This window comes from Desmodus rotundus, chromosome 6 (genome assembly GCF_022682495.2).
Source record: "Desmodus rotundus isolate HL8 chromosome 6, HLdesRot8A.1, whole genome shotgun sequence".
NCBI lineage: Eukaryota > Metazoa > Chordata > Mammalia > Chiroptera > Phyllostomidae > Desmodus > Desmodus rotundus.
Window position 1 is genome coordinate 9,896,752 of NC_071392.1, and position 12,777 is coordinate 9,909,528.

General features: G+C 59.2%; 1 protein-coding gene across 9 annotated transcripts in view; it reads left to right on the forward strand.

Moving 5' to 3' along the window:
- Positions 1 to 12,457, forward strand: part of CRHR2 (corticotropin releasing hormone receptor 2) — a 34,800-nt gene extending 22,343 nt beyond the window's left edge. For 2 of the 9 annotated variants that reach the window (XM_045197456.2, XM_045197458.2), the window contains 11 exons: positions 266 to 351; positions 1,712 to 1,821; positions 2,137 to 2,254; positions 3,646 to 3,799; positions 4,278 to 4,338; positions 5,778 to 5,850; positions 7,528 to 7,612; positions 10,103 to 10,188; positions 10,311 to 10,446; positions 10,733 to 10,774; positions 11,987 to 12,457. In XM_045197456.2, coding sequence (XP_045053391.2) covers positions 266 to 351; positions 1,712 to 1,821; positions 2,137 to 2,254; positions 3,646 to 3,799; positions 4,278 to 4,338; positions 5,778 to 5,850; positions 7,528 to 7,612; positions 10,103 to 10,188; positions 10,311 to 10,446; positions 10,733 to 10,774; positions 11,987 to 12,393 — 1,358 coding nt within the window. In that variant the 3' untranslated portion in view covers positions 12,394 to 12,457. Of the gene's footprint in view, positions 1 to 265; positions 352 to 1,711; positions 1,822 to 2,136; positions 2,255 to 3,645; positions 3,800 to 4,277; positions 4,339 to 5,777; positions 5,851 to 7,527; positions 7,613 to 10,102; positions 10,189 to 10,310; positions 10,447 to 10,732; positions 10,775 to 11,986 lie in introns of those variants that run through there. The other 7 variants (XM_024563066.3, XM_024563067.3, XM_045197460.2 and 4 more) reach the window with 5 other exon arrangements.
- The last annotated feature ends 320 nt before the right edge of the window (positions 12,458 to 12,777 follow it).

Below are 12,777 nucleotides of genomic sequence, written 5' to 3' on the forward strand. Positions count from 1 at the left end.
TCCAAACAGAAGGAGAGGGAGTGCTTGAACTAGCCAAAGATTGCACCCACGGTGGGTTTACCCGTGCCTGCTCGCTGCTGTGTGCGTGCGGTCTTTGGTGCTGTTTGCACGCACGTGAGTTCCGGGTGAACTTTTAGATACACGCTGTGTTTCCCGGCCCAGGGAAGCTGAAAAGTATGGGCCTCATCTTGGGGGAACTAGGGAGCCAGGGAGTGTTCTTGAGGAGGGGAGTGACCTGCCTCTTGGTGGTTGGCACCTTTTGCAGGAAATGCCTACCGGGAGTGCTTGGAGAATGGGACCTGGGCCTCACGGATCAACTACTCGCAATGTGTGCCCATCTTGGATGACACAGTGAGTGGCCCCACCTGCCCTGACCCTGCTTGACTCAGGCTGAGCACAGGGGCAGAACCAGTCCTGCCTCCCAACCACTCCATTTTGGGCCCCTTGCCCCTGCCCCCATGCCCCACCCTGTGTTCAGTGACACTGCAGTGAGGTAGGGGAGGGGACACAGAGCCCCGCCTTCGGGAGAGGTCCAGCAGGCGCAAGACACAGTCAGGGTGGCACGGGACACAGGAATGACTGGGAAACCGGTGCTCCAACATCTCACAGGCTGTGTGACTTCCTTCTTCCTCTGGGCCTCAGTTTCCCCATCTGGCATTTTGACTCTGACTCCACGTGGAAATCAGTGCAGCCCCCCAGGGGCAGTCCCCGCAGGAAGTTGGGTCCTGCTCAGACCTCACCGGCCCCTCTTGCTCTGAAATGGGATTCCTCTGCCCGTGGGCCAGCCACCTCCCACTTGAAGCTGGCCTCAGCTCTGACCCAAAATGAAACGTCCCACCTTCAGACTCTCCTCATTTGCCCAGCACAGTCCTCAGGGGGGCTGGTGGAGGGCCACTGGTCTCCCCTGAGAGAGCGGTTCTTCAGAAGTCAAGCCAAAGGGGCACTGAGTGAGGGCCACGGGATCAGCAGGGGGACGAACAGGTCATGAAGGAGAAAGAGGTGTTCAGTGGTGCCCTGTTCTGCCCTCCCCACCTCACGGCCTCCCAGTGGTGGCCAACCAAGGTGGGGGTGGGGGTGAGAGTGGGGAAGATAGTGCCTGGGGCCAGAAGGAGGGCTGTATCCCTGCCTCTGTTTAGATTGCCAGCCAGGGTGGTAATAAAAAGCAGACTGGCTTTTACTTGCTTTTGATATTGTTCTTAAGGACTCTGCATCCAATGCACACCCCCCACCCCATTGCCACGCCCAGAGCAGATGGGGCCCCAGGCGGCCCTCAGACTTCCCATCAGTCACTGCTTCTGCGGCCGGAGGGCAGGTTGGGCCCACTGTACAGGTGTCAAAACTGAGGCCCAGAGATTCAAATCAACTTGCCACCCTCAGTGGCTCAGCCAGCTGGGGTCTGAGCCGAGACTAAACACAGGCGTGGCAACTCCCAGGCCTGAATTAAAAAGAAAATAAAAATCTATCTGCACCTCTGGCGTATCCCAGAAGACACTATGTACAAATCCGCACCAACACTGCCCGTGGGAGGCCTGCCCGCGGCCACCCCGGGCCAGGAGGAGGGAGCTGTGTGAGAGCCAGGCGCGGTGAGGACACCTGGAGCCACTTCCGCCCTCCAGGTCAGGACCCACAGGGCGGTCATCGCTAAAGGCCCAGCCCTGCCCTCCCTGTGCCCCATGCCCCTGTCTCCCAGTGTGTCTGTCTGTCTGTCCAGCAGAGGAAGTACAGCCTGCACTACCACATCGCCCTCGTGGTCAACTACCTGGGCCACTGCGTTTCTGTGGCAGCCCTCACGGCGGCTTTCCTGCTTTTCCTGGCCCTGCGGTGAGCCACGCTTCCCCTGCCTTCTCACTGCCCCTCCTCCCACAGCAACCCCTTCGCCTGTCCCAGACCTTCTCGCCTCCGCTCCAGGGGCCCTGCAGCCAACAGGCAAAGGGGGCATGGGGGAGGCCCACTGGCAGGCATGCAGGATGCCACAGGGGGGCTGGCAGTGAGAGCTCCAACCGTGCCATGAGGGTGGGAGTTTGGCTCCTGCTGCACCCGTACCCTCATGCTGGGCTGAGCCTCTGCCTGGCTTCCAGGGGCTTAGTCCTAGCTGAACCCTGACCCTGTCCAACCTCCAACCTGGGCCTTTCACAGGAGCATTCGCTGTCTTCGGAATGTGATTCACTGGAACCTCATCACCACTTTCATCCTGCGAAACGTCACGTGGTTCCTGCTGCAGCTCATCGACCACGAAGTGCATGAAAGCAATGAGGTCCCTGGGCAGAGGCGTGGGGCTGGGCCCAGGTCACCCACCTCTGTGCTCCAGTCACTGTCCCTCCAGAGCTGGGGGAGTGGGGAGCTACTAGGCTGGGGTCTTGGGAGCAGCACAAACTTGACAGCAGATTTTGATGTACCCTGTCCTGCTTGCCACCTTATGGGTGTGGACCTTTCAAAGACGCTGAGAGAAGAGGAGGCTGGAGCAAACCTCTGTTGAGCTCTGTCTCACTCACCCCCAGTAAGGGCCTGTAGGGATTGTAATGTACAGGCCTAGAAGCAGGCTCGGAGGGGCCAGGTGGCACTGTAGTGATGCCTGTCCATCTGGGCCAGCACGTGTTAGCTACCTACCCCAGATCAGTGGCCACTGCTACGTACTGTGTCCCAGCCACTTAAAAACCAGAGGCAAGTGGGCCACACGCAGAGTGCTTTGGCACGCCATTAGAGACTTCTTAAGACTTGTGTTTGTGTGGCTGACCCTGAGCACACCCAGCCTGGTTTGATCCTCAACTTGGCCCCACACAGAGCACCCTGCTTCAGCACCAGCCAAGGTCAATCCAATATTGGGGTGTCCCGTAGCCCAGTATTGGCTTGTACCAATAAGATGTCACGTAACTTGGAGACAGAGCAGGGTTGGGAGGAGAGGATCTTTAGCTTCCCACTTAAGTAGGGCTTTCTCAGAACAGAGGAGACACACAGCCACACGGGGCCCAAGGTCAAGGCTGGGGTCATGGGGGAAGCCAAGGAAGCCGCGACCAGCTCAGTGCAGGAGGCTTATATCTGGCAGCCCTGCTCAGAGGGACGGGGACAGATTCCCCTCTACTGGGGAGGCAAACAGCAGCCTTCATTCTCCCAAACACGGGGACACTCACCTCCATGGCCACCACCTGCCTGCAGAGAGACCCTGCACTGTTATTTATATAATGGTGTGCTTTTAATTGAATCACTGTATAAGAAACCACTCTCCTCCATGAAATTCACGTTCCACCCTGAAACGGGAGCCAGTGTGACTTATGCATAAAAGGTGACCCTCCAAAGCATATGACCGTGAAGACACAGCAGTGTTACCCATTCTAGCCTCTGCCTGCAGGAAGCTTGGGTCAAGACCCCCCTCTTTCTTGACGAAAAGGGGAAATTAGAAAGCACTGGAGCAAAGTCACAGACGCACCAGCATCCATGGAGACTGGTGCTTTAACTCAGACCAAAGCAGTGAGAAACTCAGACCAGCAGTGAGAGGAATGACAAAGGATCGGCCATCCAGCATGCGATTGGAGGGGGTTTAGTGCCATGTCCCTGAACCTCAGAAATGGCTGGCCCTGTGTTGGTGCCCAGGCCACACACTTGGGCCCCAGCCCTGGGCAGCCCCTGACTGCCACCTGCCCCATGCAGGTCTGGTGCCGGTGCATCACCGTCGTCTTCAACTACTTCGTGGTGACAAACTTCTTCTGGATGTTCGTAGAGGGCTGCTACCTGCACACAGCCATCGTCATGGCCTACTCCACTGAGCGCCTACGGAAGTGGCTCTTCCTTTTCATTGGATGGTGTGAGGGTCCCCGGGAGGGTGGTGGGGCCAAGCGGGGGGTGGGGTGGGGTACTGCCGAAAAGGTCACCTCTCTTCATCTTGGGTCCAAGGACAGAACCACAGCCCCACACATGATCCCCAGGACAGCCCGCAGTGCAGCCAGTCCCCTGCATGCTGGCCAGGAAGAAGCAAATAGTCCCCCAAAGAGGGCCTCTCCCAGATGGCCCTCATCTCCCCGCCGGGAATGGCAGGTGCAAAGACCTTTGTGTCTGGCTCTGGCAGAGAAGCCGCCAGCTCCACTACTCAATCAGAAAAATCTCAGAAAATGCCAGTCCCCAGACCTGCTCGGAGGGGATGGCTGAGAGTGGGGGAGGGGTGGGGGCTGGGACAGGGCAGGCCCCTGGGGTCATGGATGGTCTGCAGTGGATTGGAAACGTGCTCTACAAGAGGGTCCCCTGTCCACCTGTCTGTCCACTGCAACCCATGTCTCATTTTTCAGGCATCCCCTTCCCCATCACCCTCGCCTGGGCCCTTGGCAAGCTCTACTATGAGAATGAGCAGTAAGTAGGACAGGCCAGCCATGGGAGCCCCGGGGCCAGGGGGTGTTGGGACAGGGCAGCCAGGGGCTCCTGCCAAGCCGTGGGGCAGGAAAGGCAGCCGTCCAGGCAGGTCAGCTTTTCATCACCCTTCAATTGTAAAAATCCATCCCTGGCTCCCAGAGGTACTCGTGGTAGGTGTCAAGTCAGCTTTGTTGAACCGAATTAGGATTTCTGGTTCCTTTAAGCACCCAAATGCAAGACCCCTTGGCATCTGGGAAGGCCTCCTTCTCAGAATTGGAGAACTTGGAGGGAGCCAGAGATTCCTGGCCTTCAGCCCAGACCTCATCCAAGGCTGGGACGATGAGCCTTTCACAGGCCCCTGGGCCAGGATCCTGTCCGGGGACCTCACCTGCGTCTGAACCTTTGCTATACACTAAGCCACAGCCCAGGTGCCAGCCACCTGGTCAGGGGTCAGCCAGGGAGCAGCTGGGAAGTTGGGTGCCACCAGCTAAGAGAAGAGGGGACAGGGGAACATAATTCCCTGTATAAAAATCTCCAAGGGGTCTCTGAGGCTGGAGAGAGCAGATGAGATTTGAGGGTGCGGGCAGGCACTCAACATTAGGAAGTGCTCATAACGACAAAAGCTGCCCAAGACTAAGAGGAGCACCTTTATCACTATGCAGAATGATAGCGATCTTCCTGTCAAAGGGGGTTTTCACACAGAGACCAGAACCCCCCGGGACTGGGCGGCAGCTGGGGAGATTCCTATTCAAGGCAGTATTCACTGGGTGACCCCTGAGGTGGTAGGGGGACACAGTCCCGGGCCTTCCCACTGCAGTCCAGGAAGAGTTGCTGGCAGAGCCGGATGGGGTCCTGGGAGCCCTTCCCCTGGACCCAGACCCTGAAGCTTCACCCACCGTTGTCCCTGGGGAACAGCCAGGCCTCTGGTGGCTCCAGCCCCCACCCCCCTCCCCAGGTGAATGAAGCTCAGCCAGGAGGAAGGCTGGGCTGGGGCAAGAGAAGGCGCCTGCCCCCACACGTGCTGCTTTGTGCAGCTGCATGCCTGGCACATGGAGCAGCGGGTTCCAAGCATCGCATGAACAGGAGACACGGGGCAGCTGGGCCCGGAACCAGTGGGGACAGCCCGGCTGTCCGTCATGTGCCCAGGGCCCAGCAGTCTAGAATGGGTGAGGGAGTGCGGAGCGAGGGAGACCCAGGCTGCCCTCAGGCTGGCTGGAGAGACCAGATCCTCCGTGCTGGACAAAAGGCAGCTGGGACAGCAGCGGGTGGGGGACAGGGTGGTCAAGGAGGCTGGGACCATGCACCCAGGCTTCTGGGGAAGGTGCAGGCCTAGAGATTGGGTCTCAGGACGGGTCAAGGCAAAGAACCCCTGGGCCCAAGTCTCCAGGGGTCCCCGAGTCACGGTTCAGCAGGTCACTGACAGCCGCCCACCTTTGCAGGTGCTGGTTTGGGAAGGAGCCCGGTGACATTGTGGACTACATCTACCAGGGCCCCATCATCCTCGTGCTCCTGGTAGGTGGACACTGGGGTGGGACTGGGGACTGGGGACTGGGGACTTGGCACCAGGGAGCAGCTGAGGACCCACCCAGCAGAGAGGCTGAGGAGGGAGCCATGTGGCCTGGAGAGCCCCACTTCCTGCACACGCTCTGTCCACACCACCCTGCTTCCTTGACACCTCCCTTCCAAACTCGCTCTCCCCATGCTCCCTGCCCATGCAGCCCCTCCCCTCTCTGGCTCTGGGTTAGTCCTCTGGGTAGAGAACGGGTCCACTGGCCAATTTCTACTGCCTTCCCACATCTGACATCCCCTTGCCAGGTCCAGTGCAGAGACAGCCAGGTGAGGGGCAGCTGGTGGCAAGAGAAGGGTGTGCAGGCTTCTGTTCAGCCCAGACCTGCATCCCCCCTCCTCCCTCAGCAACCCCCTCTGGGGCCCAGCCCACCACCCCCAGCCCAGAGCCCTGGTACCAGAATGAAGTGTAATGAGCAATTGTTTGTAGTTCAGCTTCCCGCCCTTTTCCAAATGTCTTTGAATCTAAGGTATAATTGCTGCCCATTTTTAATCCCCAATGAGCTTTCATCAAGATAGAGTTTAAGTAGGGGCTGCACTCTGCAAAAACAAACCCATTATATGTCATACGTAAAAAGAGAGACATACTAAAAGGCCCCATAAGAAATTAGCATTTACGTAAGACATTTCAGGCCCAGTAATTTCAGGCTCCTGTAGGTACCAGCTTCCTTAAAGGGCCACATGCTCCTGGGGCCGAGAGAGCAGCCTCCACCTCTTGCACACAGCAGGTGCCTAGTGAAGGCCTCTTTGGTCTGCCTTGGAGGCGATTACTGTTTATCTCTTATTTCCTTACTCTCATTTTTTGTGACTTTTTCTGGGATCCATCTGCCCCCATCTCTGAGTGTCCTTGATATATCTGAGCCAGAGATGACTAAGAAGGCTTTTTACCCACTGACTGAAAATGTACCATTTCAGAGGCAAAAGCCTGTCCCTGTCAGCGGTCAGTGTGGGGAAGAGTGTCCTTGGAGTCCCAGCTGCAATGAGTCACTCACCCCCCAGTGTGAGCAGAAACTCCAGGAGACCCCCCTCCCAGCCAGCCCATCCTGGAGGGCAGGGCTTCTGAGGAGCCTGGGACCTGACCAAGGAAGGCTGGCCTGGAGGGGACCCAACGACAATGGGGAGCCAGCCCCTGTTACACAGGGCAGTGATGAGGAGTGAATGGAGCCAGGGAGACAAGGGTAGAGGGCTCCGTGTTCAGACCCACCTCCTGGCTTCCTCTCCATGTCCCCTTCCACCGTCACTTCCAGGGCACTTTGCTTGTCATTCCCTTTGGGCCCAGCCTGCGCCCTGCTCTTTGCACCGATAGGGTTCCCAGGTTCCAAGGTTAGCCCTTCCAGAAGCTCTGTCTTCATTACGTCCAGTTCTCACGTTCCCCAGTGTCTAGAAGGAGGAGGGAATGTGCTTCGCATTTCAGAGATGAAACGACCTGCCCCAGGTCACCCCCAGTTGCTCAGCTGAGACTCAGGTGCAGGTCTCCCACCGCCTGTCTGCCATCTTCTCTGTTGGGTACCTGCTCGGTGCCCCTGCCCCACCCCACCCCCGCCCCCAGCTGTCCACAGCTGCATTTCTGCAGGTGAGAGACTGCTGGGTTCTGGACAGTGAGTCAGCTGGTTGTGTTTGCAGGAGGCTGTCATGGGAAAGGCATGTGGCACTAAGTGGGCCCCCCTCTGGGCCAGCCGGGGAGCTCTGTGCTTGTCTCCATGGACAGGTGAGGAAGCAGGAGCTCAGGGAAGCTAATTAAGCCACTTGCCCAAGGCCACACAAACGCCAACTGGAACAACCTGAATCAGAGCCACGTAACCAGGACTCGGGGCCAGGTGTTCATTTGGGAGGAGGTCCCTGGAAGCACAGTGGGGGGTGGGAGAAGACCAGGAAGGGAGGAAACCAACAAAGGTCCCCCTCCACCCCTGGGGGGAAAGCTGGGTTTCTTACCCACACACTCCATGCCTGTCAGTGGAGGCTGCTCCAAGGACATTAAATGTCCACATTTCCAGCCCCCTTCCCCTGTTTCCAGGCTGAGCTAGCGCCCCTGGCTCAGAGAAAGCCCAGGCTGGGAACTGTCCCCCTACAGCTGCAGGTGACACGGGGGCTGGGGACCCAGACCGGGCGCCTGCAGTGTGTGGCACATCAGGTCTCTCTAGCTGAAGCCTTGGCTCTTCCTTGCACAGAGGGTGTCTCCTTGCTCAGTGCTCCTGCCAGCAATATCCCAGCTGCCCCGTTCCGAATGCCGATCCTGGGGCCCCCACCTGCCACTGCATTTGGTGCCTTTGAAGGGCACACTCTAGTTGGAGAGCCACAGTGTGCTGGGGCCCTGCCAGGCAGGGACGTGCTACCCAGACTTTCCCTGTGGCCCGGCCAGGGCCCTGCACAAACCAGGGTTCGAGATTTGGGCCATTGAGACTTCACCTGCCTAGAAAGTGCCAACAAGAGGGGAAAACTGAGGCATCCAGTGAGGACCAGTACCTAGGACAGGGCCCTGTAGCCAGGGGATGCTCAGCCACTGCTTACTGACTGGATGACTGGGTGGGTGGGGTGGGCATATGCCTGTCACCCATTAAATAGGTGGGTGAATGCACAGGTAAATTGATGAATGCTTGTTGAGTAGATATTTGGATGGATTTGTGGGTGGGTGGGTGGGTGGGTAGGTGAGTGGATGGATAAGAGTGGGTGGATAATTGAATGAATTGGTTAGTGGGTTGATGGATGATGGGTAAATAAGATTTCATGCAGGGAAATGTGGCAGAAATGAGAATCTATCTTGATTCCAACAGCCTCCTCTCTAAGAGAAGTCAGAATCAAAAAGTCAAAGTTTGTCTCACTTGTATTAGAAAGTTAGAATCGACCTGGGTTGAAGTGACCTCATAATCACAGGGAATGGACCAGACACCTGGGAGCTATAACTAGACGAGCTGGAGAGAAACCAGCACCCAGCAGGCCCCGGGCAGCCCTGGCGGAAGGCTTCCCAGTGCACCCTTGGTCCTGCGTTCGCCAGGCTGTCCCACTGCGGGCAGCTGGCCGTGGCTAAGGAGTCTGAACCCCGGGGTCCCCAGAGCATCCTCAGACTTAAGGGCCACCCAGAGACCACAGGAATATCTGTCCCATGTTGTCTGCCTGTGTCCCCCTCTCCCAGCTGTGATCTGAACTTAGGTGGTTTTAAGGAGGATGGATTCTTAGGACCGAGACTCAGGAAGGGGGTATGTGCACGCGCATGCATGTGTATCTTGGGAGGGATTCCTAGTGTGTCAGGCCTACATACACTCACTTTGCCATCTGCTTACCCTTGGAGACACACGAAGAGAAACAGCAGCTGTGCCGGCCCCCAGACACGTGCTCACATGTGAACACACTGGCACAAGGCGAACACAAGGCAAACTCATGCGGCACAGAGAACAGCCCCACAGACTCACCAGGAGCGTGTGGAGGGCAGCACGGATGCACAGACAGCGGGCAGGTGTAGCACAACACCTACAGCCCACAGAGACCCCAGGCGCCCAGGCAGGCCGGGCCGGGGAGGGGCAGGGGGCCGTGGCTCTGAGGCCGAGGCAGGCTCACAATGAAGATAAACGAGGCCCTTCCAGAAGCCTCCGAATCAGCCCAGCAGCTCGTTTGTCTTCATTGCTTCAGAGTGTCTGGGAAGGTTCTGGAGTTTTACTGGCACAGAGGACGGTGGCAAGAGATTAATAACCTGGTTTCCGAACCCACCAAAGCAGGGCTGTCCTCAGCAAAAAGTGCCTCGGGGAGACCCTTGAGTACAAGGTGGGGACCCTGCAGCCGGGACGGCAAGGGGCTCAGGCAGGGTCCTGAGCCCAGTGCCTGCCATGTCCTGAGCAAGGCGGGGCTCAGGACCCTCCGAGGGGTCGTGCCTCAGGAGGAGTGGCCTCTGTGTCCTCATCTACTGCCACTGCGGCCACTCTTCCTCCCTCGGGTCTGGGGTGAAGAAGCAGGCCCTGGAGCCCTCAGATGACAGGCAGCTGAGCAAATGGCCGGGGGCTGGGGGAGGGGAGGGATGGGCTGCCCGTCCTGATGAGAGAGGAGCAGAGGCCTTGGGACCCCAGGCAGGTGCTGGGGTGATAAGTGTGATGCGTGTGCGCGTGTGATGTGCGCGCACACGGGACGTGGGCTTTCGGTGGGCTACAGGGGAGGTGGCTGCCTCTGAGCTCCTGCTGCCTCATGGCGCTCCTTCATCCCCTCCCTCCAGATGAACTTCGTGTTTCTGTTCAATATCGTCAGGATCCTAATGACAAAATTACGAGCATCCACCACGTCAGAGGCGATCCAGTACAGGTGAGCGAGGGGCAGGGGCGATGGGGGCCACTCCCTGCCTCCAGGTGGGGCCTCTGTGTCCTCCCCTGGGCGCCCTCATCCTCGAGTGAGGCCCTGCCCGCAGCGTCGCCCTCTCCCCCCAGGAAGGCGGTGAAGGCCACCCTGGTCCTCCTGCCCCTGCTGGGCATCACCTACATGCTGTTCCTCGTCAACCCCGGGGAGGACGACCTGTCGCAGATCGTGTTCATCTATTTCAACTCCTTCCTGCAGTCCTTCCAGGTGGGCCACTGACCCGGCGGGGCTGCGGGGGGCTTTCCCAACCTGAGACACTCAGCCGCCTTCGTAAGACAGTCACGCGGAACTGATGCACACGTGGGTGCTGGTGCACACACTGAACCTGGCCCGGCCCCTGTCACCCCCACCCAGGGCCCAGGCAGGCCCGCCCTGCCTGGGTCTGGGGCACCCGGCTGGCACCACACCTGCTCTGAGCTGCTTCTGTTCCGCTCTGCCCCTCCAGACGAGGGGTTCCCACACAGGCCCCTGACCACCCCCCCTTCTTTCACAGGGCTTCTTTGTGTCTGTCTTCTACTGCTTCTTAAATGGAGAGGTATGTGCCAGGCCCTGGGGGGCCTGGGCTTGGGGTCCTCACACCCACTCCAGGGCAGCTCCAGCGGGGCCACCTAGGGTTTCAGGACTGTTGGGGTCCCTGGCTCTGCTCAGCTCTGGAGATGAGGAAGGAGGGCCAAGGAAACCACCCAGCCTGGGGGCACAGGAAGGCTGCCTGAGGGACCCCTGCCAGTGTAACAAAGTTCAGTGTGCAGCCCGGGAACCATAGGCCAGCACCCCACCAATGCCCTGGGAGAGCCGGGTGAGCTGGGGGGCCCAGGTTGCAGGGTCTCACAGGAGAGAGGAGCCAGAATAGGGGCATGACAGGAGAAGCTTCCAGGAGCACATCAGGTGCGAGCCGTGCGTCCAGGCCTTCCTGGACCCGCAGAGCAGAGAAGATGCCAGCACACTCCCACCCACCTTGAGGTGGGCCGGGAGTCAGGCACTGGTGGAAGCCTGGTTGACTCACCAGTGCCTGGGAAGGCCCAGCATCCCAGCAGCAGACTCGGTCAGGGCCATGGTGGGTGAGCGCCCAGGGCAAAGAGGGACACAGTGCCCAGGGCCCAAGAGCTTCCAAACACTCACAGGAATGCAGTGCACCCTGAGGCCTCTTCACTGGCCCATGCGTATAGGGGCGTCTGTCACTGCAAGCAGCAGCCCCCAGGTGGGAAAGTCCAACGGTGGAGACCAGGACGGCCAGAGGGTAGGGAGAGAAGGAGCAAAGAAGGAATGCTGGCGGAGCACGTATTCCGTTCCACCGTGTGCGGGATGCGATCGTTTTGCAGAAAAATTCCTCAGGTGCAATACAGATGAGAATAAGAGGGCACCAGTGAGGACCAGACTGTGATGGGAATGGAACTGTTAGTCTTCTACCTCCGTCCTCTGGCCCCGCCGTAGACATGAGGTCCAGAATGACTCAGGCCAGGGAGGCAGTGTGTCCGAAGGCAGGGTGAGACGAGTGTCTTCAGGAACGGGCTAGGGAACAAGGGCCCCTGAGAGGGCCATAGCTGGGAGGCACGAGCTCTGAGGGCCAGCAGCATCTGGGGAAGGACCCCACTTTGGGAACCAGCCAGGCTCTGAGCGGGAGGTGGCAGTCAAGGGGGTCACCCTGGCCTCCTTCATGGCCCTGAAAGGGACAGGGAGCAGGGGAGAGGACTGTTCTGGACCTCACGATCGCCCCGAGGGCTCAGCCAAGTCTGTGCCTCCCCTGCAGGTACGCTCAGCCGTGAAGAAGAGGTGGCACCGGTGGCGGGACCATCACTCCCTCCGTGTCCCCAGGGCCCGGGCCATGTCCATCCCCACCTCACCCACGAGGATCAGCTTCCCCAGCATCAAGCAGACCGCCACCGTGTGACCCGAGTGTCACCACCTCGCCCGCCACTCTGTGGTCGGGACAGCTTCCCCGTCCTCCTCCGCCGCCCGCTCTGGGCTCTCCTTGCCAGGCAGCCCTGGTGCGGACAGAAGGGAGGGGAGAGCCCAGCTCTCCAGCCTGTGCGGCAGGTCAGGGGGCTCCCAGGGACCAGGACCTGCGGAGCCCAACCACAGCGGAAAAGTCACAGGAAGCCCGGAGAAGATGTCTTCAGGCAGTTGTGCACACCAGCCTCTCATGCTACACCCTGATGGTCGCCCCACTCGCAGAGGAGGAAACTGAGGCCCAGAGCCAGGAAAAGCCTGCTCAAGTCCAACATCTAGTTCATGGCGGACCTAGGCTCTCTGCCCCACTCATGGGGTGGGCCTTGCTGTCAGCAGCAGGGATGGCTGTGCTCCCTGCCTGCAGCCTCTGTGCTCAGTGGCACCCTCTGCAGCCAGGGGGAAAGCACAGCAGCTGGAGTAAAGGGTCATTTGGAAGGTTTCATCCCAGGGCATCACCCCTAAAGAAACCCGTGACCTGGCCACCCACTTGCCCCTGGGGCTTCCTGAAGAATATTTACTTCTCTCTGGGAGACCTCCCAGCCTAGCCCACAGATTGGAGGCCTTACCAGGGCCAGGTGGGGAGGACAGCCA